Source organism: Taudactylus pleione, unplaced genomic scaffold (assembly GCF_031769625.1).
Source record: "Taudactylus pleione unplaced genomic scaffold, aTauple2 ptg001032l, whole genome shotgun sequence".
Lineage (NCBI taxonomy): Eukaryota > Metazoa > Chordata > Amphibia > Anura > Myobatrachidae > Taudactylus > Taudactylus pleione.
Window position 1 is genome coordinate 3235435 of NW_028285433.1, and position 25080 is coordinate 3260514.

Below are 25080 nucleotides of genomic sequence, written 5' to 3' on the forward strand. Positions count from 1 at the left end.
GGTGCATGCTGGTGCCGGAGAGACTCAGTAATAGGGTGGGCTTAGTTGGTGGTGCACTGCTGCACAGAGAGGAGCGTGAGGCCAGAGATGGAGAGATAAACAGGGGGATGAGGCTGGTAATGGAGAGACAGAAAGAAGGCTGATCCTGGAGGGACACAGTGTGAAGATGCTGAAGACACTAGGTTGGGTCTGGAGAGACATAGGGGGATAAACCAAAGGGCGACCGGCCTGTAACTTCCAGGGAGGGATGGGGACCCCCAAAACATGAGAATATCAGGCCCCAATATTTCTGTTGCTGGTCCTGGGTGCACACAGGCTTCTGGGTCTGGAGAAGCCCACACCACAGACTCTGCAGCAATTCACAATACTTACCTCTCTGTCAGCACCACAGATATCATTATGTACATATGCTTTGCTAAAGCAAATTGTATATTCTTTTTACAAGTATTCACATGTAAGAAAATATGCCATAAGTATAAAAAGTACATTAGAACATTTAGGGTGCAAACTGGCATCTGAGACTATGAGGGATTTAAAGTCCAAACAAAGTTTTTGCTCTCTTGCTGAAGGTCCATAGAATGTGTAGGTCATGAATGGTGTTGGTTCAGTTCATTCAGGCCCATTTATGAATACTGCCATAGAACCATTGCTTCTATATTCTAAACTGAATTAGAAAATATCAGGCTTCTAATGGCTGCTGAAGGATTCTGTAACTTTTTTGCATAAAATCCTAGTTTAATAATAAGACCCCTGCTAACTTTTTACACTTTTCTAAAATTTATACTTTGTTTTTTGGTAAATGTGCAACTAAAACTGAATAGCAGCTGTTCTGATTAACTCCGCAGGCTTGTATACTTGTTCCTGATGAATTCAGCCCTAAGTGTTTGGGATGATTATACATTTCAAAATCAATACATGTTTCATTTGAGAAAGGTACAAATAAAGTTTTTAACATCCTGCAACTGAAGGCCATTAGGTATTCATTTGTCAAGATTGAATGAGTGTCAGGATATAAATTATAAAGCAGTTTTTGAATTAATCTTTTTCCTCACAGTCTTGCCGTCTCTGTCATCTTTCCAGTACACTTTCATAACTTTACTCATATGCTAAAGTACAGACATAAGTCATCAAGTTTCTATTGGGGAACTGTTCAGAAATACCCACAAAGTCCAATAAACATAAAATCTTTAATATTGTCTTTCACTGACCTCTTCAAAAATGCAATCAGTTTTAGGTTTCATCAAGCACATTGCCATGCTTCCCACAGAAGTCCATTACAGTGTGGATGAGTAATTAATTTTTCACCCTCATTCTCTTCTGGCCTTAAACTGCTGAAATTTCAATTTCAGAGACAGACATTAAATGCAAATTTCCTTCATAAAAGTTAAAAACACTAGCAAAGGACACAGTGGAGATAATTCAAAACCATTTTAGTTTTATTAATGCACACTAAGGGGCTCAGAAGTGAAAACCATCATTTAATACCATAGAAGGGACATAAGGGCAATTGTGGATCTGAGTTTTAAAAGACTCCAAGGTCACATTTTCATACCGGATAACAGTTCACACGGACTAGAGAAATACAGGTTGTATCTTACAAAAAAGACAAACAAATCTCATAAGAAGTAAAGAAATCATGTTATCATGTACAGTAGGTTTCTTGGTGTCCAGTGACCACACAGATTCAGTTCCAGACAAGACTTTCGTCAGTAATAAATGTTCTATGTTAAGACGTGAAATTTGCTTTAAGATTCAGAAGTCCTGTTTTTTCTCTGGTACTCTTCCAGTTCATGTTTTCTGCTCACGGCTATTTGCAATTCTTGCTTAATAACCTGAATCTGTTTTTCAAGTTCCGACAGTTCCTGCACCACTGAATTTCTAGGTATGTTTAGGGATTCAGCCTTCCCGTTTGTGGTAAGTAATTTTGGAGTTTCTCTCCTTAACTGGGGCAGAGGCAAATCTTGTTGGTGTCTGAAGGTTAATTCGTTGTGTGCTCCTTTCATGATATATTTTCGCCTGTTACAACTGCTCTGGTTAGCTGTATTCCATACACGTTGCTGACTGTTTCCTGTATTGCATCTGAAAGAAAATAATAATACTACTATTAATCATGTTATAATACTTAGGGCCTCATTTAGTAACGAGTTTTATCACCAAAACAAGTGATAAATTTCACTGTGTATGATAAATGGTGCTCCAGCCAATCATCTCTCAACTGTTAACTGTTAGAAAAATGAAAGTTGGGAGCTGGTTGGCTGGAGCACCATTTATCATACACAGTGAAATTTATCACTCGTTTTGGTGATAAAACTCATTAGTAAATGGTGGCCTTAATGTTAATGTATTATGTGTCTTATACAAATACACATTATTTGCAGTATACACATTTGTATTGTCTACTTGCAGGCAAAATACACCCCCAACTGATTTCTAACCATTCTAAAGCATAATGCTAAACACCATCACAAATTATTACTTAGCCAGTGTTCAGCATTCCACCTGGAGTTGGTGGGGTCCCCAATGCCTACCACTGTCCAGTGCGGCTCTCCAGCTCCTGTCTGAAGTGCACCTACTGTAGGCAGAAGTTAGTACATCATGAGAATGCAACAGACATTGGGGGACCCATTGAACCAGATAGAATGCCAAACTCCAGGAAATAACCTCTAATGGATCTTATAGAACTCCACCCAAACTTATATTTCAGTGTTGTGCTGTGTTACCTTCTAAGGAGGTAGAAAGGCATAACAGCCCCATGCTAGCTAGAAGTATATTACCAATGTCCTGCCATTCTCCAGGGTTAGCAATGGGCATGCACAATAGTATACCACAAAAAGTGCTGCGGCACACTGATCATAGAATTACAATGAATCCATAGCATATTCCAAAATTGTATTGCCCAGACGATTTCATATAATGCCACAATGCTGGAGAACAAATATTAATTCTTCACCAAGACCAGTGTGTCTCTTTCTATGATCTATACTGCCATAGGACTGTTGTGATAGCTTAGAAGAGCACCAGAAACAGATCATAATTACAAGAGCTGATCCCAGTGCTTCTAATTATATGGTACTTAATAGCACGTAGTACCAGCATCCTTTTATTGGTATTATTTTACATTTCTATAACTGGTTTTGAAAAGAGTAAAAAATTGGTGAAATTACTTCACAAATGAATAACATAGTATAAGAATGTGAACATCTGTCAAGGGTATAGTTGCTACTATAAATCTTATATTAACCTGTAACTTATGGTGAGTAGCAGTATCTTTTTGCTTAACACCAGCACCTTTTCTCATTGAAAAAAACAAAAATACTGGATGTTCATAACATTTATATTTGTAACAATCTGGAGCCAGCGCAAGAACATGGAAGGCATCTTCCTGCTGAGCAGGGGCATATCGGATCCCATCTTGCAAACTATGTTGGTTGCTATGCATGCTCCTGTATAGTAACCCAGCATATTGGTACCATGAAAGGTATCCCTACAGACAAAAGCTAAACAACTTCCGAAGATGCCCAACAAGACATTACATACCATACCGCTTCTTCAAAATTCACCACACAAATTATATTATTAAAACAAAACATAAAGACCATAGAAAATCATTTAAGAATATTTAGTAAAGTTTGAATTTTCAGAAAATGATAAAATTAGACCTAAATTTACAACATGATGGAAATCTCATTAACGTGTAACATCTTTTTTTCTCCTCACTCAGTGGCTATTACTTAATCTCTGTGCAAAATTTAAATAGAAAATCCAAGTGTATAGAGTAAATGGTGCATTTAATTGAAAAGTAATCATGCATTACATATGACTATTCCAGTTATAAACTGTTGTTTGCTCTGCAATTAACCTATATTTTGCTTTAAAGATAACTGTTTAAGCCACATTAGGCAACAGAAGAAACAAAAATTAAAGTCACTTTAGATCAGTATACTGTTGTTTCTTTCTATTAAGATGCCAAAAAGGTTAATGGAAGAGCAGAAAAGACATTAGATAACAAAAAATGATTGTGTTTCTGTATACAGAATGACCATGATCCTCGGACCCAACAAGCTGAAATAAAGCCTGTTCAACACAACCACAACAATTAATGGTGTTTTAAAACCTTAACATTAATGTATGTATAAGATGCCAACCTTTCAAGTTTTGTTAAGTTTATGAAGTTTCATAAGTGACTGATCCAATCATATGATACGATTTGCTAGTACAAACATGGACACCAACTAAGAAGGCAGGGCAAAAGTTCAGATTTGGAGAAAGTAGAAACAATATATATTTAAGCAGATCGGATTTAGGGTCGGAAATAGCAGTTTACATTGCACAATTTGCATGATTAATATTGGAGGATATTTACTTCAAGTATCTTTTGAGCTCCTGCCTACGCTGTCTATACTTATGCATATATACAAAGTACATAAACCTGTCTGGGAGCTTTTCCTGTATCCAACTCATGAGCACCTGAACTTAAAGTATATGCAAAGTTATATCTAGAAACTGCTAAACAGGGGATATGATCAAATGCCTGAGAATGAGCCAACCACATTCTACTGTCTCATTGTTAGGTATGCCTAGGAGTCCAGCCAGTAGAGGAGTCTGCGTGTAAGCACAACTCCCCAGTATCACAGCACTACGAGGGTTGTGATTCAGGGCAAGACCCCTTGAGCTAGCTTAGCAAACTGGTGTATTGGAGAAGGCCTAATGATGCTGTTCTTCATGTAGACTAATAGCGGGTGAGGTGGTGAGCTGCTGCAGTAGAGGACGCCACGGCATGAAAACTCACTGCCAGACCAGATAAAGGCCCCCGGGATCTGGAGTGTGACATCCAGGTCACACAGCTGTCCCATGGCAAAGTAGATGCACAATTTCTCAGTTCTTGGGCAGCTAATACTGTACATCTTTAATTCTGTCTGATAGACCTTGCCAGAAGACAATGACAAATACCTCACTGTCTGTAAGCCTTGATGAAGTTGAAAGATATCAGATGCTGAAAATGCTGTTCTCACAGGCTCATTGAAGATCCTCCAAAAAGGTGGCTAGGAATCTAGCGTAGTCTCACAATAAAGGGTCCGCTATTTCCCATAGTAGAGATGCCAATGCTAGGGCTTGCCCGGAGAGCAGGGAGATAATGTAGGCCACCTTGGTCCTGTCTGTAGGGAAGTTCCCAGGCTGTAGTTCAACATGAATACCGAATTGGATAAGGAACCCCGACAAACCTTAGAATCCCATCATACTTGGCTGGAGTAGGTAGGTGGAGCCTGGATGCTGAAGATAGACCTTCGCCTCCCATGCTCAAGCATCGGTGGTGTGGTTTGGCCATTCAGCAATACTTGGATTGCTTCCATGCGATTCAACATGTCCTGTAGAAACTACATAAATTGTCCATGATTGGCTTCTTGTTTTACCAGTCTGCTACACAAATAATGAACTGGATCCACTTTTGGGGCTGGTATACCTGCTAAATCCATTGGCCCAGTACAAACTACCATGACACTAATAGGATTGGGATTCATGTCAGGAGCCCTTGGACTAGCTGAGTGTACTGGAGAAGATGGATGGCCTAATGATGCAGTTCTCCATGAAGACCAATAGAGGGTGACGAGGTGAGCAGCTTCAGTAGAGAGAATATAATGTTGGACATGTTAGGAGCAGTGTCAGTTGCACAGTAGAGGTTAGCCAAAGTGTACGCACTGGTGCATGTTGCTGGTTTTCAGGATATACTGAGAGTCAGTGTACAGGTGCAGTACTTTAGGATTGCCCGGATGCTAAAACACAAAAATAGCAAATTCATGGTATTGTCCTTTTATGGGAACACAAGGCCAGGTGCAGTGTTGCGAGATTGTCCATATGCTGGAACACAAGGGCAGGTGCCAGGTTTCGGGATTCCTTATGCTGGAACACAAGGGCAGGTGCAGGTTTTCAGGATGTCCAATATAGGAACACTAGAGTAGGGTTTCCAGGATGTCCAATGTAGGAACACCGGAGTACAGAAACTGGAATGTAGAACAGGAACCTATAACCAAGGTACTAGTCTCTGTAAGAGTTGTTGTACTGGAAATCCATCTGATCACATGACCAGGGCCTGCTTCTCACTGATTGGCTGAACATCCGGGTGATGTTATTCTAAGATGGCGACATCCACAGAAGCTGGAACCTCTGGGAGTAGGATGCCACTCACATGAATTGATGTCTGAGCCTCATTTAATTATTAATTTATTGAGGGAACTAAAACATAAGGGTAATTTGTAGGTCTTTGAATGTGTAGTTTATTTATTGTTGGGGAAATGGCAAATTTTTCACCATGGTAAGATTATGGGACTGTGCATGCCAAATAAAGTATAAACTAAATTAGAGCTTTTCCATTTTTGTTCTAATATACCATTCTCTCTATCCTGATCTGGATGGTATGGGGACTGTTATTAATTTTTGTGTCACATTTGCACTTTGTAACGCTTTCCTTACAGTACATATGTAGTTGCCTACTTATGAATTCTCCATGTACAAAGCTGTTATTAGCAGAGCCCATTAAAGTTATGACAATCTGATCTCTGCCACTTTCAAAGAGGTGTACAAGTAAAACCATTTTGTGGAGGGGAATTAGCTCTGTGACTATCAACTAATTTGGGAATATTCCCCTAATGCTGGCCATACACGCTACAATTATCGGGACGATCCGCCCGATATCGGCGGATCGCCGCTATAATTGTAGCGTGGGGGGGCGACCGAGGGTTAAATATTGCTTGGTCGGGCATGCTGGATTGTGCAGCATGCCCGTCCGATGCGATATTACCCGGTAAACTGTCGGCCGCATCGGGCAGTGTATGCCCAGCGCAGCCAACAGACAGACATTTCCTGTGTTCCTTCCTACGGAAGGAACAGGGAAATGTCTCCTCCCCGGGGGCAGAGCGCGGATGTCGGGCTATACACTGTGAGATTTCTCTCACAGTGTATGCCGGCGACTTCTGCGGCTGGCAGGCTGCCAGATAAAACGTCTGTCGGTCTGACAGACATTTTATCTGGCAGTGTATGCCCAGCATTAGTGTGCATTCGTGCTGCAGTTCTATAGTAAATGAAATTATGTAGAAATCCCCTTCATGTAAATGTAATAACTTTTTTTCAGTACTTTAGTTACATTGCTTTCATGGACACACAAAAGCACACCAAGCTTATTTTTGAGTGCAAGACTTATTCCATGACCTTTTGCTTCTATTACAAAAATACAAACTGATTTTACTATTACCAAGGAGCAGCCTTAAGAGCATAATGTTCAATACTCTGTGACCTATTCAAGGCTGAGTCTGGTGCTGATGTCGAAGATCAGTTCTTTAACTGCCTCAAGAAGCACTGAAGTTCATCCTTGAAAGACAGCCTGTATCTTGTAGACAATAGGTCTTTTGTTTCCGGTAAGTAAACACGCAACATTCTTTTACTCTAATGCTACAAAATAGGGATAAGTGTTATGAGCTAGTTTGGAGATGCATTTTATTTTCACCAGTGTGAATAGTAATAAATTGACATTTGAACCGTTGTGATCTTGCCCCAGGTTTTACTACTATTGTTAACTTTTTTAAACCTGCATGATGAGTGCACTGTTAAACAAAAATGTATTATGTTATAAAGTCACCAATGATAGGGAATTTAGCCTTGAGTGCCAGAAACTACATATGGTTCAGAAGTAAGCCTTTGGTGGTATAGCAAATCTAGTCTTACCTTTTCTCCAGTCGTTTTAGTTTCTCTTGAAATTTCTCTTCATTGAAAGAGGTGTTTAAAGCTCTGTGGAGGCGCTGTAAAAAAAATTATATGATTAACTTTTCAAATGTAGCAAAAGAGTATGCCATTTTTTCTGGGAAAAAAATACTAGTCTTCCTCTCTGTATTATGTGTTTACACTATTAATAACATTGGTACATACAGATGTGTCCTCATACACTATTGCCACAGTCACTCCAAACATCCCTTCTCGGCATTCCACTCAAATTTGCGTCTTAAGTCGCAATGTGATACAACAAAACTGCTTAACAAGACTGCACTGCTTAATATGATATGCAACACTTGGTAATGAGTCTGAATCTTTATACACAGTGCTACAATGCAGCGGCCGTGGCTTCTTTTCACATTTAGATGTGAGACAGTAAGGGGTATATTTACTAAAGTGCAGGTTTACAAAAGTGGAGTTGTTGACCATAGCAACCAATCAGATTCTACTTATCATTTATCTAGTATCTTCTAGAAAATGATTGCTTGAATCTGATTGGCTACTATGGGCAACATCTCCACTTTTGTAAACCCACACTTTAGTAAATATACCCCTAAGCCTCCCAAAAATTAGGAAAGGGTTTTACTGATATATATTTTTTATAGAAACACTAAAACTAATAAAAAAAATCTTGAAACAAATGTATTTTTACTGATTTTACATTGCAATTTTACTCACTGTGATGAGACACTGTATGATGCAAACAGTGGAGTTGTAACTTTGATTATTAATAATAATATTAATAATAATAATAATAACACTAATACTACTACTAATAATAATAATGTAGTGCCAGTGATGCATAAGATGCAACACATCTATGTCCTCAATTTATAATATGACTCAGAGCAGTGTCATCAATTCAAAATTATGCCACACAATAGTGAACTCCAATTCAAAATATCATATACAACTTCCCCAATTCATGAAATATGTTATAGCTGACTGTACTTTTCCTGTTTGTCATCCCATAGGGATCATACTACTTTGTTTTACATACTGTACAGTATGTTAAATGTACATCTCAAATGTGTAATGAATGCATGACATCATGCTTGTATGTATGTATATATGTCATACTTACTGACTTTTATTATCTCCTCTCTGGGAGATGCCGTAGAGTAGATACAGCTGGGCACTTGAGGGGGCAGGGCCAAGTTCCTATGTCATTAGGTCCGGCGCGGAGAGGGCGGGGCTGAGTGACGCATTTTAACGTCATTTAGCCCCCACTCCACATGGAGCTGCGACTCTCGCAATTATATAGTGATTCCCAGTAATTATCTCCACATCCTGCCCACTTCACTATTAAGCGGACGTGATACAGGGGATCCGGATACTGTTCCGGGTGTGCTGTATCTTATCCAATTCCTTGTCCAAAGCACGCATATAGTGGCAAACCATATTTCTTTTTTCTACCAGTTACTTGTAACTTTATTAAATACACATGGAAATTATTTATGTACACTTTAAAAAAATATTGTAAAATAATACAAACAGCCTGAACACATATACATACCTGACTAGTGTGAAGCCAGTATTTCAATTTTGATTTCTTTTTAATTCTCGGCAGGACCAATCTGAAAACAATATGTTCTCCAATAGTGGTGAGAATAGATACTCCGATTCCTATACAGAGCATAACAAACAGCCCCGAGAAGTGTTTGATGCCCATTTGAAGCGTCTAGGAAAATGATATGCATGAAAATCAATTAACGTACTACTGATAGCATAGCATTATTTGGAGCAGCTGGACAGAATTGATCTTGCTTGAATATTAAATTGTGGAAGCCAAAGGCTTTCAAAGTAGATGAAATATTAAAAAAGCTTATATTTCGCTCTGTGAAAGTACCAGACACCCATACATCTTCATGAAACATGAAGTATAAATAGGTCTTATATTAAAAATATATTAGCTTAAATATGTTTCATAAATTTCTGTCAAGTAGGCAGTAGTATAATTGTAAGAGAAGCAAAACTATGGGTGCTTAACACAGACGTGGAACAGTGATCAATAATAAATTAAAAGTTTGCTCTAACCCTGACTTACCTCACAAGTCTGACTCATTATGGGGCATATTTATTAACAGATGTGGTCAGCCCCCAATTATAAGGATTTTGTATGCGGCAATAAGGAATCTGCAATCACTTTACAGTCGATTTCAACCAGCTGTGCATGAGGCAATGTCCAATGGTGCATGTGCGAGCGGCTAAAATATTCTGCAGAATGTAGGCATAGACTACAGCGGGCTGCCATGGCCGAGCATTCCAGAGTCTGGTAAATGTGACAGCTTTGCAGTCCCTACAGAAACCTACACGAGCTGCAGCTGCTGTCGGAAACGGACGGAACGCAGCAGATATGGAGATATCTTTTGCGTCCCCTCAATGGTATATTGGGGTGATACTTAATATTTGCCTGTAACCCCGAAAACATGTTTTTTCCCAGGATATTCCACAAATATTATTTGATAAGTAGGCCCCTATATATGGTATTATGTATAGGAACCCTAAAATGCAGGGTTGCCATAATTGAATTTCCCCTATACAGAGCCATCCGTAGCTTGATCTAACAACTAGAATGGGAAGCGGGATTCCACACACACAAAAAAAATTTGCACAAAAAGTTGCCCATAGGGAGAATACAGCATGGGCTGTACAAAGTGAAAACAGCGTGAAAGTAGACATGCTGTACACGTTTTATTGCTGTTATTATTAATGTAACATAATAAAGGTAATTAGTCACTACAGTTTAGCCTTGTTATTCCTTTGCCTGTCCATTTCCATGCAGCTTTGCTCTCACATGCCCCTCTTCCCACCAATTATTTTGTTTTTGCATCCCATCCCTATTCCTCCAGTTTTTCTATCACATTCTCCGGTACTCACTATCTTTTCTATTATGTCACCACTGTGCCCATTATTTATTTCATCACATATTACCCATGCTAACACAATTTTGCCTCATACAGATGTGTCCTCATACACCTTTGCTGCAGTCGTACCAAACAGCCCCTTCTGGCGCCACAGGTTCAGTGCTAGCAACAGGCATTTTTTTCATGTCTTTTTTGCCCGATAATTCACCTTAGTCGCAATGTGATGTGAATAGGATACACCAAGAGATTGTGCTTATTAATTTGATATGCAACACTTGTACTGTATATCTGTATATAACTGAGTCTGAATCTGTATACGAAGTGCTACAATGCACTGTATATCTGTATATAACTGAGTCTGAATCTGTATACGAAGTGCTACAATGAGTGGCCGTGGCGTTTTTCCACAGCAAGTTCCATTCTGCTTCATATCCAGACTCAGACGCACACAGATATACAAGTGTTGCATACCAAATTGATCAGCACAGTCTCCAGATGTATCCTAGTCACCAACATTTCCTTGGCTGACTCCGGGAGATTTATGGATAATCTGTGGTTATCTACAAATGAAATGTCGGCTGCTGCAGTATTTAGTGTAAACCGTTAAATTGCTGGCAATTAGTTGTTTCTCACAAATATATTCTCAGTTAAACCCATTTCACTGATGGGTATGCAGTCGGGAAGCCGGTGGACCTAAACCTGACAGCCGGCTTCCCGACTGCTTAATCCCGAAGAGGGTTTAATGACAGGCATCTAAATCTAGATAGCTGTCATTTTACAGACGCTGGGAGACTGGCGCCCGGCATCCCAATCGAAGGGATGCCAGGCGCCGAGCACAGATAGCTGTGGGGGGGGGAAGGGTTATGTTTAGGGTTCCCGGGGGGAGAAAGGGTTAGGTACTCCCCTGAGGGACTTAGGTTTAGGTGGCGGGGAAGGGGGGGTTAGGCTTAGGCTAGGGAAATGGAGGGTTAGGGTTAGTCACCCCTGGGGGGGACTTAGGGTTAGGCACCCCCCCGGGGGACTTAGGTTTAGGCGGCGGGGAAGGGGGGGTTAGATTTAGGCGCTTAGAGGGGGGATTAGGGTAAGGCACTGGGGTGGAAGGTTAGGGTTAGGCACCCCTAAGGGAGGGTTAGGGTTAGAAATAGGTTAGTCAATACTTACTTTAGGACGATCAAGATTTCCTCCTCTGCCGGGATGCCGCTGTCGGGATTAAAACCGCCGGGCATGGGTCCAACGGTAAATCATACCGATTCCCACTGATGCACTAGTGCCTTACTGTACAGTGAAGAATTATGTATCAATAATAAATGCAGTACAGGGGAGGCTGGACCTAATTGGGACACAGGGATGGGGGATGGCTAGACATTGTGGGAGGTGGCACATAGCAGGGCAGGCTGGACATTAATGAGGGCACAGGGCAGGGAAAGCTGGACATGGGGAAAACAAGGCAGGGTAGGCTAGACTGTGTTGCAAAGGGCAGGGAAGGCTGGCTGGACTAGGGGGACACAGGGTAGGGATTGCTGGACTAGGGGTACTGAGCAGAGAAGGCTGAATGGACTGGCGGTGCACAAGGCAGGGAAGACTCGTTGGACTAGGGTGGGGGCACAGGGCAAGGAAGACTGGCTTGACTAGAGGGACAGAGGGCAAAGAAGGCTGGCTGGACTGGGGGGGGCACAGGGAAGGACTCTTGTACCAGGTTTCCTCAGCCGGTGCAGCCACTGGCAGCCAGTCGGGCATGGAGAAACAGCGCTGGTGGCATTTTGATAATGGCGCTGGCCAGGGGCATCTTTAGAGAGTGCATCCCCCATCACGAGACCCCTTCTCTCACCGTGGCGGCCGGCAGCCAACTGACGCGGCTGGCCGGCCACCGCAGAATCAGTAGACTCTGGGCACTAGAGTGTGCCCAGAGTCTACTGAGCAGGCACAGATTGCCCAGGAAATGGAGTGTCTGCCATTTTCCTGGCAATTTCCTCACAACGTATGTGCAAAACACAGGAAAAATGGCCACGGCAGCCATTTTCCGGCATTTGAGCAGCGCTGAGAGACCCAAGGCAGGACCTCGGAGAGGAAAGTTTTAGATAATATGGGTGCAGGGAGTGCAGTGCGGGCCCCTCCTTGACCCAGGGGCCCGTTCTCACCGGGCCCGGGACTCTAGTCCCGGCAGTTTCTCCCTGATGGTGGCCATGGGTCTCAGCCTCCTGCAGACAAAGAGATGGGATGGGAATAGTCCAGGAGTAATTTTGGCTTCTTGGATTCATTACCACTTCCTGCTCTGTCTATAAGCCCACATCGACACAGATTCCCCTGGCTTCTCCAGTGATCCTTTAGCTTTTGCATTGGGGAGCCTATTTAACAAGAAAAGCCTTGCTAAATATACTGCCACTGTCCTCCATTTTCTACCACCAGCTCAGAATGGCAATAGCAGACCATGGGCTTGATTCAGAGATGTACGTTCATCCAATTATGATGAACGTACATCCCCTATGGTTAGCTGTCTGCATCTGCGCAGGATCCATTCTGTGAATGTGCAGAACAGGTCCTGCAATTACGCTCAAAGTCCCCCCCTCAAGCCGCAGCATAATTGACAATCTGTGGCATTTGGGGGGGGGGCAGAGCGAGGCATGGCTGGTCACCTTTCATGGAAATGGGAGCATGTTGTCCCCATTTTCTGTTAGAGATGAGGCCAGGGTCTGCGTCAATGGATGCAGACTCCTGGTGTGACCAGCACTCGGTCAGGCTGCGGGAAGCTTCAGCTCCAGCAGCCTAACTAAAGGAGCAACCATCGCATCCATTTATCGTGATGGTTGCAATGGTGCTCGGAATGGCAGCAAGTAGGTGTCTGACACCTCCTTTTGCATTAAGATGGACGGTATTGTAAAGCTGCTTGTGTGAGGTACTGCAATTACGTACATCTCTAAATCAGGCCCCATATTCATTAAACAAATACTTTATTTAATTATTAATTTAAATAAAGCAATTGTTTTTAAATTAAATATTAAAATATTTATTTATTTAATTATATATATATTTTTTTTACATTTTATTTAACTTAGCCAAAAAGGACGTTTCCCGAGTGGCTGTACAAACTGCAAAGAGATTGCCCATTGCATTCTAAGGATGCTTCAAGCAACTCTATAAGCTGCCATTCCAGACACCCTGCAAGCCAAATGCAGGTGCTATGGGGTAGCAATGATACAGCCCCCTGGGCCCTGTAGCCTAGGTGATGGCACCACTTGCCCATTCATAGTAACGACCCTGCTTTGAGATCAACTCACATGTATAAACTAGTACTAGAAGATATGATCCGTACTGCTACAATAGACAAAGTGGCACAAGAACACTATGGGGTCTATTCATCATTGCTAATTTTCACAGTTACTAAAGCAGTGGTGACAGGGATCGTAGAGACAGTTGATCTTTGGTACCACCTGGCCCCTGATAATTAACTTAATGAATAGACTCCTATGAGTCATCTATTGACAGGATATACAGTATGAATTGTTTAGCCACTGCCATAATTCACATCCACACTGGGGCATATTGTAGCAGAAACTGGCACATACCCTACTTTGTATGTTCACTGCATGAGCTGGAGCCAAACAACTTTTTTAAATATGATGCTCCCAGCTAAGCACAGTTAATACATTAGTGACATCACTAAGCAGTGGTAAATTTAAAAAGTGACTTGATAACAACAAGTAATTCTTTCTGGTTTGGGTTGGTTAAGGGTTAAATATCAGATTTAGGGCAGCAGGCTATCAATCTATTTTAGCTAGCCAATTACAGTCTTAAAAGTGTGGGATTTAGATGCCATATAACTAGAATGGAAGATGATCCATTTTCCTCTTTCCAGTTTTTCATCAGGAAAAGTGACTTGATAACAACAAGTAATTCTTTCTGGTTTGGGTTGGTTAAGGGTTAAATATCAGATTTAGGGCAGCAGGCTATCAATCTATTTTAGCTAGCCAATTAGAGTCTTAAAAGTGTGGGATTTAGATGCCATATAACTAGAATGGAAGATGATCCATTTTCCTCTTTCCAGTTTTTCATCAGGACCAGGCTAGTTACGTTTTATTATGACTTTCTTATCTGTTATTCATTAAATCTCTCTCTTTTCCATCATCACTTTCCTTTCACCTCTTTGTCCTTTCACTTTCTTCTTTCCCTCTATCCTTTTTCTTTCTCCCCTTCCCATCTTTTCTCCCTGTCTGTAATAATTTCCTCTCCTTTTTGTGGCCATGCCCCATTCTCGCTGTAATGCTCCCTTTCCCCCTGCCAATTAATGGGCTCTCACATTTTTATCCATGCCAGGATTGCGGTTTGATCCATGGCTTCCTCATCTAGGCTGCAACCCTGGCTTACAAGGGGTGCCATGAATAACGCCGGTACCCCTTGCCCCACCTGCCATTCCTCATCGTCTGCATGCAGCCACTCACCATGCCAATGGCCAGTCCCATCCCCATTGGCTCAGTGACCATTTTGTTGTTGCTTTAGGTTTACCAGTTGAGCAATAGGGGTAACAACTTACGCAGCAGCGACAGGTTCTTCCATCAACTCCATTCAACTCTGAATGGAGTTTAGGCCAGATTGGTTAGGTGCTTTACTTAAGGGAAATGACCTAGGTGCATGTAAGAGCATTGAGCTTGTCAATGCTTTAAAGAGGGATCTTCTGGTGCTCTTGGACCATTAGTGTGTGTGGTCTGAGATAATTCTGCATAGATTTTGGAGGGGTACACAATGGGGGATGACATTGGATAGGGTCTGGCATAAAATCAACACCGCAGTTTCTAGGCTTGTCCTAAGCTTAAATGGGCTTGTTATCAGACAACCCCATTTGCAATTTGATGAGGTTAGTTTTATCGGTTGAATGGGGTCCACTTAACCGGAGTAGGTTTTGACCTCATTACGGCTCTTTTTTAATTTCTTTAGTTTAGTTTAGAGGTCAATTTTATGATGGAAGACTGTGGTTCTATAGACCCGGTATTGGTGAAAAGCAGTACTCTTCAGCAGCTTATTTTGGAGCAAGAGTGGTTGGGTGGCATTTCTCCTTTGAGAGAAGCAAGTTTGTGTTATAAGCCATTTTGACAGCTCATATCTGCTGCAGGTTCCGGCCAGAGCCGAAAGGATTAACAGGCAAAGACAGCCACAGTGAGATTTGGTCAACGTTGTATGCTTTCAGCTGGGAAGCCTCTGTGAACATGCAGCACTCAGCTGCTCATAGTGGTAATTGGCTGGTCTTGTTTACTCACATGGAATTGGATCTAACTTCTGTCAAATCCACTCTGTAAGCCATTTGTGCTGTGTACTGTTGTTATTCCATCCTGCAATATATGTACTTGCTGGTTAATATATTGCTATTCTATTCTGCTTTATATGTTATGCTGCAATTCCATCCTGCCATCTGCATGTGTATCTGAGTTTATTGTTATACCATTTTGCAAAATATATCTGTTGTTTGTGATTGCCACTATTTTAAGTAGTTGTGTTTACATGCACTTGTATTCTGTTACTGTCTGCAGTGCACACTGCTCTATGGTAATTACCCTGCAATATTATTGCTTGATATTGCTGATATTCACGCTACCTGTTTATTAGAGTGCATTCAATGTTGCTTGTATCCATGGTTGCAGGCATCTCCATGGTTAATAATACTTTTGTACTACTACTCGAGTTTTACCTTGTGAACTCCCACTGTTTATATAAGCCCCTACTGTCTGGAGGTTGAGACCTGGCGACATCCTAAGTACTAGTGTGTCATCATACTCTGTGGGAACAGCAGTCGGTTGTTATAGGCAGAAGCCCTTCCTAGAGTCACTCTAGGGGGCTTATACAAATATACGGGAGCTTCATTACATTGGGTTACTACCTGAGGGGAAGACTTGTCTCCATCTCAGGCAGGGGCCAGTGATAAGCCAATTAGGGGAGGGGGTACTACCCAATGTGGTTTGCGTTGGGGTGGAATTCTGCCCCATTTATTTAAAAATTATTACTGGGCAGTGGCCAAGGTAGCTCTGCTTTTTCCTGCCACCTACATACAATTGAATCAATAAATTTGTATGTGAACTAATTTTTCCCAAAAAACTGTCTTTAGCCATTTATTTTAGTAAAGTACAGTGGAATAATAAAACCTATGGGTGGCTTAAATTATCAAAAAACTTAACTGAGTCTGCAGAGATATAAGCACCCAAATAAGCACCCATTTTTTATGCAATTCTTACTGGTGTCGGTTGGTTAAGGGTTAAATGTTTAATTTAGGGCATTTAGATTTTAATCTATTTTAGCTAGCCAATTAGACTCTTGAAGGGTGGGATTTAGATACCATATATATAAAATTGAACAGGATCCACTTTCTTCTTTCCAGTTTATACTCCCTCTCGTCCACCTAACTAGTTTTAGTTTGTCCTTTTTTTTGGTGGAATGTATTTTTCATATACATTTCTTCCAACAGGGGAATTGTAGCATGTTGGTCACTATCTCAGGGTAGGACCTGGTCTCCATCTCAGGGAGGGACCAGTGCAAAACCAATTAGGGAGCGGTGGTACTACCCAGTGTTGTTTGCGCTGGGGTGGAATTTCGCCCCATTTATTTAAATATTATTACTGGGCTGTGGTACTGATTTTTTTCTGCCACCATACTTAATGAATTATTTATTAACAATTAGATCAATAAATTTGTCTGTGACCTAATTTTTTAAAGAAAGACTGTATCCGAGTGTTACAGTGAACTTCCTGTAGTTTCAATACACTACCTAGCCCCCTTGTATCACAAACATATTGCTCAATGACGTACTGCTCACATAATAAAATCTGTAAACTAAGGAATTTCAGTTACATTGTGCTTCACTTATGAACCTACTAACAATAAATCCATCAGAGATTTCTAGTTAACAAGTGCAATGTTATGAAATTCAGTATCTTTTAAATAGAACCATTTTTATAGTCTATAAAGACTTAAAATTTCTCAAAAACAACCCTTTTCCCGAAAGGCACTCCTCCCAAAACAATAGCATTCTAACATAAAGAATTCCTGTGATGCTTTCCAAAAAGAAAATGCTAATTTGTATTTTTTTATTCTCTTGTCCACAGAGGCAGTTCTCTGTTTACATGATGAATTTCAGCTCAATATATTTATACTTTTTGATTTGTTGGCCCCCAGACACCATGCTACAAACCCTCGCAAACATTGTAAAATGCAATATTTTAAGACTCAGTCTAATAAAGCACAAATCTTTTATAATTCTACTTAACTAGTTTTTTTAGACCCATAATTAGCCATGCCCCCTGTCTATCCCGGCCACAGACATCTGTTTTCCTGGCCGGTATTTGTACGGAATATGAGCAGATAGTGGGAGAAGGTGCCCTGGCTAAAACTACACATGATGGACTTGAGATAGACCATGGCTGATTATTACCTAGATAAAACTTGAATGTTGCTCCCACTTTCAGACATTCAGGGTGCAGCCAGGTTGGCTGGGTAGGGGGACATAGTACAAAGATAGTGTCATCATGACTCCTACCGTCTGCTATGCAAAGGGAGTGGCGGGGCCAAGCTTTGTAATACAATGCACTTATGTCATTAAGGTGACTGACATCACACTTCACTTGGGAGACTGGCCTACTTTCTATCATTTATTGACCATCCACACATACCATAGGACAATGCAGCAGTGGTGATTCATCCTGCATTCTAAGTGCATCTATGAATTCAAAATGAGCAGTTCGGCTCTGTAATGATGACGGTTTGGCCCAGGAAGATGAGGCCTGGTAACGTGCTTTAATCTGAACCTGGCAGGAAAAACCAAACTAGAACCAAACCGTTTATCTGCAGTAAAAATATACACTTTTACTGCTCAGCACCTATCATTTCTTTTTTTTATTTTTCTTTTCTATCAAAGAAAAATTGTTTTGTTTGCAGAAGATTAACTGTACCAATGTTAAGGAGATTCTAAGGCTTGGAATATTAAAGTATTTCATCATTACGTAAACTACCCCTAATGTTTAGACTTATAAACCAAATCTTTTACTGTCCTTAAACTTGTTATCTGGAAATGCAGTTTAAAAGATCAAATTAAGCAGTTGGCCTGAACTGATGGAGTATACTTTCAAAACAACTTCATGAGATCTAATCCATCTTTGTTACGGCCTGAATAATCCTTGCACACTGAGTTCGAAGACAGACTTCATTTGTCTATGAAGTTCTCGTGGGATATTACATTTCATTGTAAAAGAAAATAATGTCCCCAATTTTAGATTTTTAAAATAGCAGATCCACTTTATATATTCCTACCTACAATCAAGTGTGAAAAAAATGACTTTGGGGAAAAGATGAAATATGATATCTAGAGCCCTGTGGAATCACAGCATTTATAATTCTATCTAGTCTATTTCACTTACACTTAATTATATGAAATGCCATCGAGTTCTCTGCTAGTCCTCGGAAAGAGAGCAATGATTCATTCTGTGCTTACAGACTTACCAATGCAGATGATCAATGCCAAATTCTGATCAACATGTTATAAATGTCCCAATATAGTATCTATTTATTTGTTATTTTGCGAATTAATTAATGGTAACTATACATAAAGCCAAAAATAGTTACATAGTTATGATCCACATAACATTTTACTTAGTGCTGTGATGTAACTGATAAGTATGGCTTAGGGCTTGATGTCACTTTATTTGTGCGAGGTTACATTTGTGTGAGTGTATGAAAGACCATTGGAAAATGCATATGACCATTGGCCATGGGTGGGCCATAAGCGCAGGGCAGCTGCCTAGGGGTGCCGGCCACTGGAGGGCGCCGCTCGTCGCCCTGTTGTGTTAGTGAAAGTCTACAGACAGTGAAGGCCCCTGTGTAAAGTCTGACCTGACTGAGATAGTGTGCAGTGGCAGTGTTGTACACTGTTTGCTCATTTCCCGGCCCTCGCAGCGTCTGGTGGGTTCAGGCTGCCCACTGTGTCACAGTGTCAGCGTTAGCATTCACATAACGTGCCGCCCACCTGCAGCACTTGCTTTCACTTGTTTGTGAAAGCAAGCCAATCGCTCGCCACCCAGCTTTCTATACTTCACCTTTTGCTCCTCCTCTGAAAAATGAGGAGCAGGGAATGGATGACGCCCAGGCTGAGAGCCTGGTAGAGGGGCCGTCACCGGGCGCTGCCTGCAGCTGCAGTGGACCGACTGTAATCACTATGTATGTAATATTATATATATATATATTAACAAGCAATGTATGTTGTGTGTATGTGTGTCAGTATATATAATATACTGTCTACAGTGCCATTACACTTACTGACACACAACACACATTTGGGGGGGAGCAATAGACTGAAGTTCTGCCTAGGACGCCGGGAAACCTTGCACCGGCCCTGATGTTGAACTAAAAATCCCAGCATGCCTGCCACAGTTTTATCAATATAAAACAATTGGTCAGGCGCTCTCGAATGGGTTACACCTGAATCACATTTATACAAAAAGTCCACTGATTCACCAATTAGGTTCAGGCTCCTATGTCCTCATGTCTGTTTGATATCAATTAAAAAATGTTTTTCATCAATAATAATCAGCTTGTGTTGTTCCTTTAGTTTCTCATGAATCCCCAAAATCAGCACAAAAAATGAAATCATATAAAGTGAAGTACTATTTTAATTTAAAATATATATAATAAAAACACATATCCACCATTCACATGAGGACATAGGAGACTGAACCTGATTGGTGAAACAGTGGACGTTTTGTATATATGTGATTCAGATGTAACCCATTTGAGAGCGCCTGACCGATTGTTTTATATTGATATTAGTGATAGGAGTGAGTGACCTCCTTTTGGAGTTAAATAAGAGTTGCCTACCCTCCCGATTTTAGTGGGAGGCTCGCGGTTTTTAATGAAGCCTCCCTCTCCCCCGCAAACTTTACTCCAACTCCCGTTTTTCAGAAGCAATGGGACTGTGCATGCGCAATTCTGCAATGTCTGCGGCGGGGCCTGTGGGGGGGAACGTCATGATGTCATGACACGTGATGCCATGTTACTTAAAGGTCGGCCACTGTGGGGTTGTGGGTAGCAGTGGCCGGCGCTAGTCAACAGGGCGCACTGTGCACACAGAGCGTGCTTGTGTACGTCAGCATCGGGTGGAGCAGAGCCTGGTAACAGTAGCGCTGCACTGATCAGCAGCACTGCACTGTTTGGGACAGCAGCGCAGGTGTCGGACATCAGTGAGTGGTGTGTGGTGGCCTTTTATCCCCCCCAAGGTGGCCTCACTCAAATGTAAGTCAAACAGAACTGCGTCAACTCATATATATACAGTACATTATGGTGGCTGGGGCTGGGTGCTGAGTATCACAGGCATTATTAACTGCACTTTAATAAATTGATGGCTGTCAGTGAGTGCCCTTTTAGAGTGCAGTTAATGCCTGTGACTGGATATTTCAAAATAAGGGAGCTCTAAAAATACAGCTGCCCCCTCTGAGCACATTTATCCAAACATTAAACATTGAATACTATTACTAACTGCTTTGGGGCTCATTTACATATGAATGTAAAGCTGGCCACACATCTAAAGATTATCTGTCCAACCAGCCAACTAGCTGATTGGTTGGAATGAAAATCTGGTAACGTATGGGAGTAAATGATGATCAGCAATTTGCTCCTAAATGCCAGAAAAGAGATGAAAATGTTAAATATTTGATCTAAACAATTTGTTCAAACAAAAGTTTTTGTCCATTTTCCGGCGTTTGGGAGCAAATTGCTGATTGTCATTTGCTTTCATTCCTTACCAGATTTTCATTCCAACCAATCAACTAGTTGGATGGTTGGACAGATAATCTTTAGATGTGTGGCCAGTTTAAGTGATTTTTATGACACGCCCCTCAGATGTAGCAGTACACGCCCACTTTACCACCATGTTCAGTGCTGCTTTCACAATCTCCCTGAAATGCTTTGTCAAAAGTAGGCAAGAATGGGTTAATTGGTAGCACTCATTGTGAAGCGCAAATTTTTCCTGTTTTAATTTTATTAGATCTGCCACAGTTTAAGCATGCCCTAATAGCAAAATTGTGGCAGGGCATGCTGGGATGTGTAGTTCCACAGCAACTGGTGGGATGCTTATTGCCCACCCCTGCCCAATAAGTAAACTGAAATTTCCACTACCATATGAATGTACAGTAGGTCTAATAGAAACTGACTGAAATTATAAAATTTTGATGAAATTCAAGACGTTACACTGTGAGATAAAAACCCAACTGAAGCATGGATATGTTTGCAGTGCTTGGTCTGGCTGGGATTCCAAAGTTTGAGCTCATGTTATGATAGCAGGGGGAAGAGCATAAGGATATGCAAGAGTATTTTTGCAATTTACTTCCCCTGTATTCCAGTAAAATATTAAATGGTTTTTTTTTCATCTATACAATTTTGTCTGGATAATAGTCCCATGTCTGTATCAGTCTCCATTTTTTTTAACAAAGTAGAACAGTATATCCAAACAGAAGCTCATACATAAAATAGGATAATTTTTTTTACTAGATTACATTCTAAACATAAAATAGGGTAATTATTTTTACTAGAATACATTTTTCCACTATCAAGAGTATTACAAAAAAATGCAAAAAACACTTAGGGGAATGCAAAGCCCAATATGAAAAATGTACACCTAGTATATACCCCAGTGTAATCATTCTGTGCTGTCTGTGTCTAATTAACAAGGCAGAGCAGTCCCCAAACGCTCCATGGCTCTTTGTTAAGGAGGAAAAAAAACAGTAGTAGTGCAAACAATAATCCATATTAACTAAAAACATGGCTAAAGGACCACTAAACTTAAAATGTAAGTTGGCATATTTTACACAGATACTAGTACCATTCACAAATCAACCTCTCTCGATCGTCAAACATTTTACAACAGCCCAATTTTTAAAGTTGGATTAAAATTTAAGCAATTCAAGACCAATTAATTACTTGAAATGATACAAATGAGGTTAACAAAGAAATATAAAATATTAGCAAAACCTGCAGAATAATATACATTTCAGAATTATAAAAAAAAGGAACAAGTAATGGTTTAAGTAATTACAGCTGTCTTGCAGCAATGAAAAAAATGCTAGCCTGGCATGTGAAACTTCACCAGTGGACTACTAAAGCCTGCAAAAAAGGTATTTTAGACTGATGAATCAAAATTTGATTTTCTTGGTTCATCATGCAGTGTCCTCAGTGTGTGGATTTTTTTCTCAGCACACTTCCTCCTCAATGTTTGACAATTGATGTTACAGGGGTTTATTTATACCCCTATCACATTGCACCTACGACCAGGGTTATTCCCGGGTTGGCCCTGTTCACACTGAACCCGGGTCAGTCCTGTAAAAGCCCATGAATGTCATTAGAAATTGACTTTTTCAGGCTCGCAAAGATAAGATCACAAAAGGAAACACAAGGGAGAGGTGGGGACTGCTCACAACATTGCAGGAATAATGGCTGATGGATTACCACTGTGTAGCCCTGAGTTCATGAGTGTTTGTGCTTTACTGCTATTTGATTTAGCCAATGAGAGCATGATACAGCTTCTGACAGCATAGTGTACAGTTCACTTCTTTATCACTCTAATTAGCCATCAATGTAATGACAGTAGTAGTATTAATTAACCCCCTTCAGAGTGCCGCAATGCTGCCTCTGCTGTTGTCTGCAGTGTGCTGCCTGTGTGTATGGCTGCTGACATCATCAAATGAGACCCAGGAACATCCAATCAGTGGTGTTTGCTGAGTCCTGGGTTGGATAACCTGGGTTGGGCCCATTCACACTGCACACCAACTCGGCTTGTTCCCGAGTTCAATTCTGGTCGATTGCACGGTTGAAATGCCGAGTTGCCGGACCCACCAATTTTTCTGTTGGCGCGTTCACACTGCACCTCGACTCAAACCAAACCAAAGCTTCCCGGTGTATTTAAGCTCAAATATTAAAAAGGGCAATGCTTTTACAACAACATGGAGTGTTTTACTATTAAAGGGCATTGCCCTTTTAAATTTCAGGCTTAAACATGCCAGGAGGCTGTGGCTTTTACAAGTCACTTAGTAAATAGACTCCTGTGAACCAATTGTCAAACATTGATGAGGAAGGGTGATGGTCAGGGGCTCTTTTGCTGAATCTCGAGTCGGCGACTTGAGCAGAGTGACTTTCTCCCTAAACCAAAAGGGCTAGCACAGTATTTTTAGGTACAGTCAATATCCTCTAGTTTACACCAAGTAGGGCAAGGATTCATTCTACTACAAGATAATGACCTTTAATATACCACCAGGCTTTGTCAGAACTACCTTTGAGTAAAAGAACAAGACAGTAGGGTTCAAATCGTGGAATGGCCAGCACAGTCTCCAGACTTAGGGTATGATTCAGAGAAGGACGGTAATTAGGGATGCGCACCGGACCATTTTTGCCGGATTTGGTTCTATTTCGTCATCCGGCTTTGGATTTGCCAAACTGCGTTGACTGGTTTTGGATTTTTTACAAAAAATTACATAAAAGCTAAAATCACATAAATTGTTTTTTTTTTGTTCCTAGAGTATTATTAACCTTAATAACATTAATTTCCAGTCATTTACAGTCATTTTAGACCACCTCACAGCTAACAATATTGTTTTCACCATTATTGGCCAAAGGCTGCACTGAGTTTGCTGGTTACTAAGTGACAGAGCAGCAGCACAGACACCACAGTTTTTTAAAGCACGTTTATGAAACATTTCCACACAGCAGTGGCAGAATTGATAGGTAGCGCAAGATGGTTACGGTGCTTGTATACACAGTGGGTTTATGCCCAAGCAGTCACAGTGCTTGTATACACAGTGGGGTATGGCCCAATGAGTCATGGTGCTTGTAATGTATACACCTGGGGTACAGCACAAATTTTAAACTTTTAACTTTCTTGAAGGTTTTTTTAAACATTTTTGTACTTTTTATTTAAAAATTTTTTTTGTACACACAGCCACTAAGTCTGGAGTCTTCGTACATCAGCATGCGGTCAGTGCCCCCTTACATAGCCACTTAATCAGAAGAGTATAGCGCAGAATACATCAGCGTGCTCAGTGCCCCTATACATAGCAACCATCAGCAGAGTATAGCGCAGCGTGCTGTCATTGCCCCTATACATAGCCACCATCAGCACAGTATAGTGCAGCATGCTGTCAGTGATCGTATACATAGCCACCATCAGCAGAGTATAGCGCAGCGTGCTGTCACAGTGCCCCTATACATAGCTACCATCAGCACAGTATGGTGCAGCGTGCTGTCAGTGCCCCTATACATAGCCATCAGCAAAGTACAGCGCAGCGTGCTGTCATTGCCCCTATACATAGCCATCAGCACAGTATAGTGCAGCATGCTGTCAGTGCCCCTATACATAGGCACCATCAGCAGAGTATAGAGCAGCGTGCTGTCACAGTGCCCCTATACATAGCCACCATCAGCAGAGTATAGTGCAGTG

At 41.1% G+C, this 25080-nt stretch overlaps 1 protein-coding gene across 1 annotated transcript in view; it reads right to left on the bottom strand.

The window, feature by feature from the left end:
* Nucleotides 1-1383: 1383 nt before the first annotated feature.
* Nucleotides 1384-25080, bottom strand: part of GRIN3A (glutamate ionotropic receptor NMDA type subunit 3A) — a 330079-nt gene continuing 306382 nt past the window's right edge. The window contains exons 7-9 of the mRNA XM_088461321.1: nt 9278-9442; nt 7717-7790; nt 1384-2079 (exon numbers count right to left, since the gene is read on the bottom strand). Coding sequence (XP_088317447.1) covers nt 1746-2079; nt 7717-7790; nt 9278-9442 — 573 coding nt within the window. The 3' untranslated portion in view covers nt 1384-1745. The remainder of the gene's footprint in view (nt 2080-7716; nt 7791-9277; nt 9443-25080) is intronic.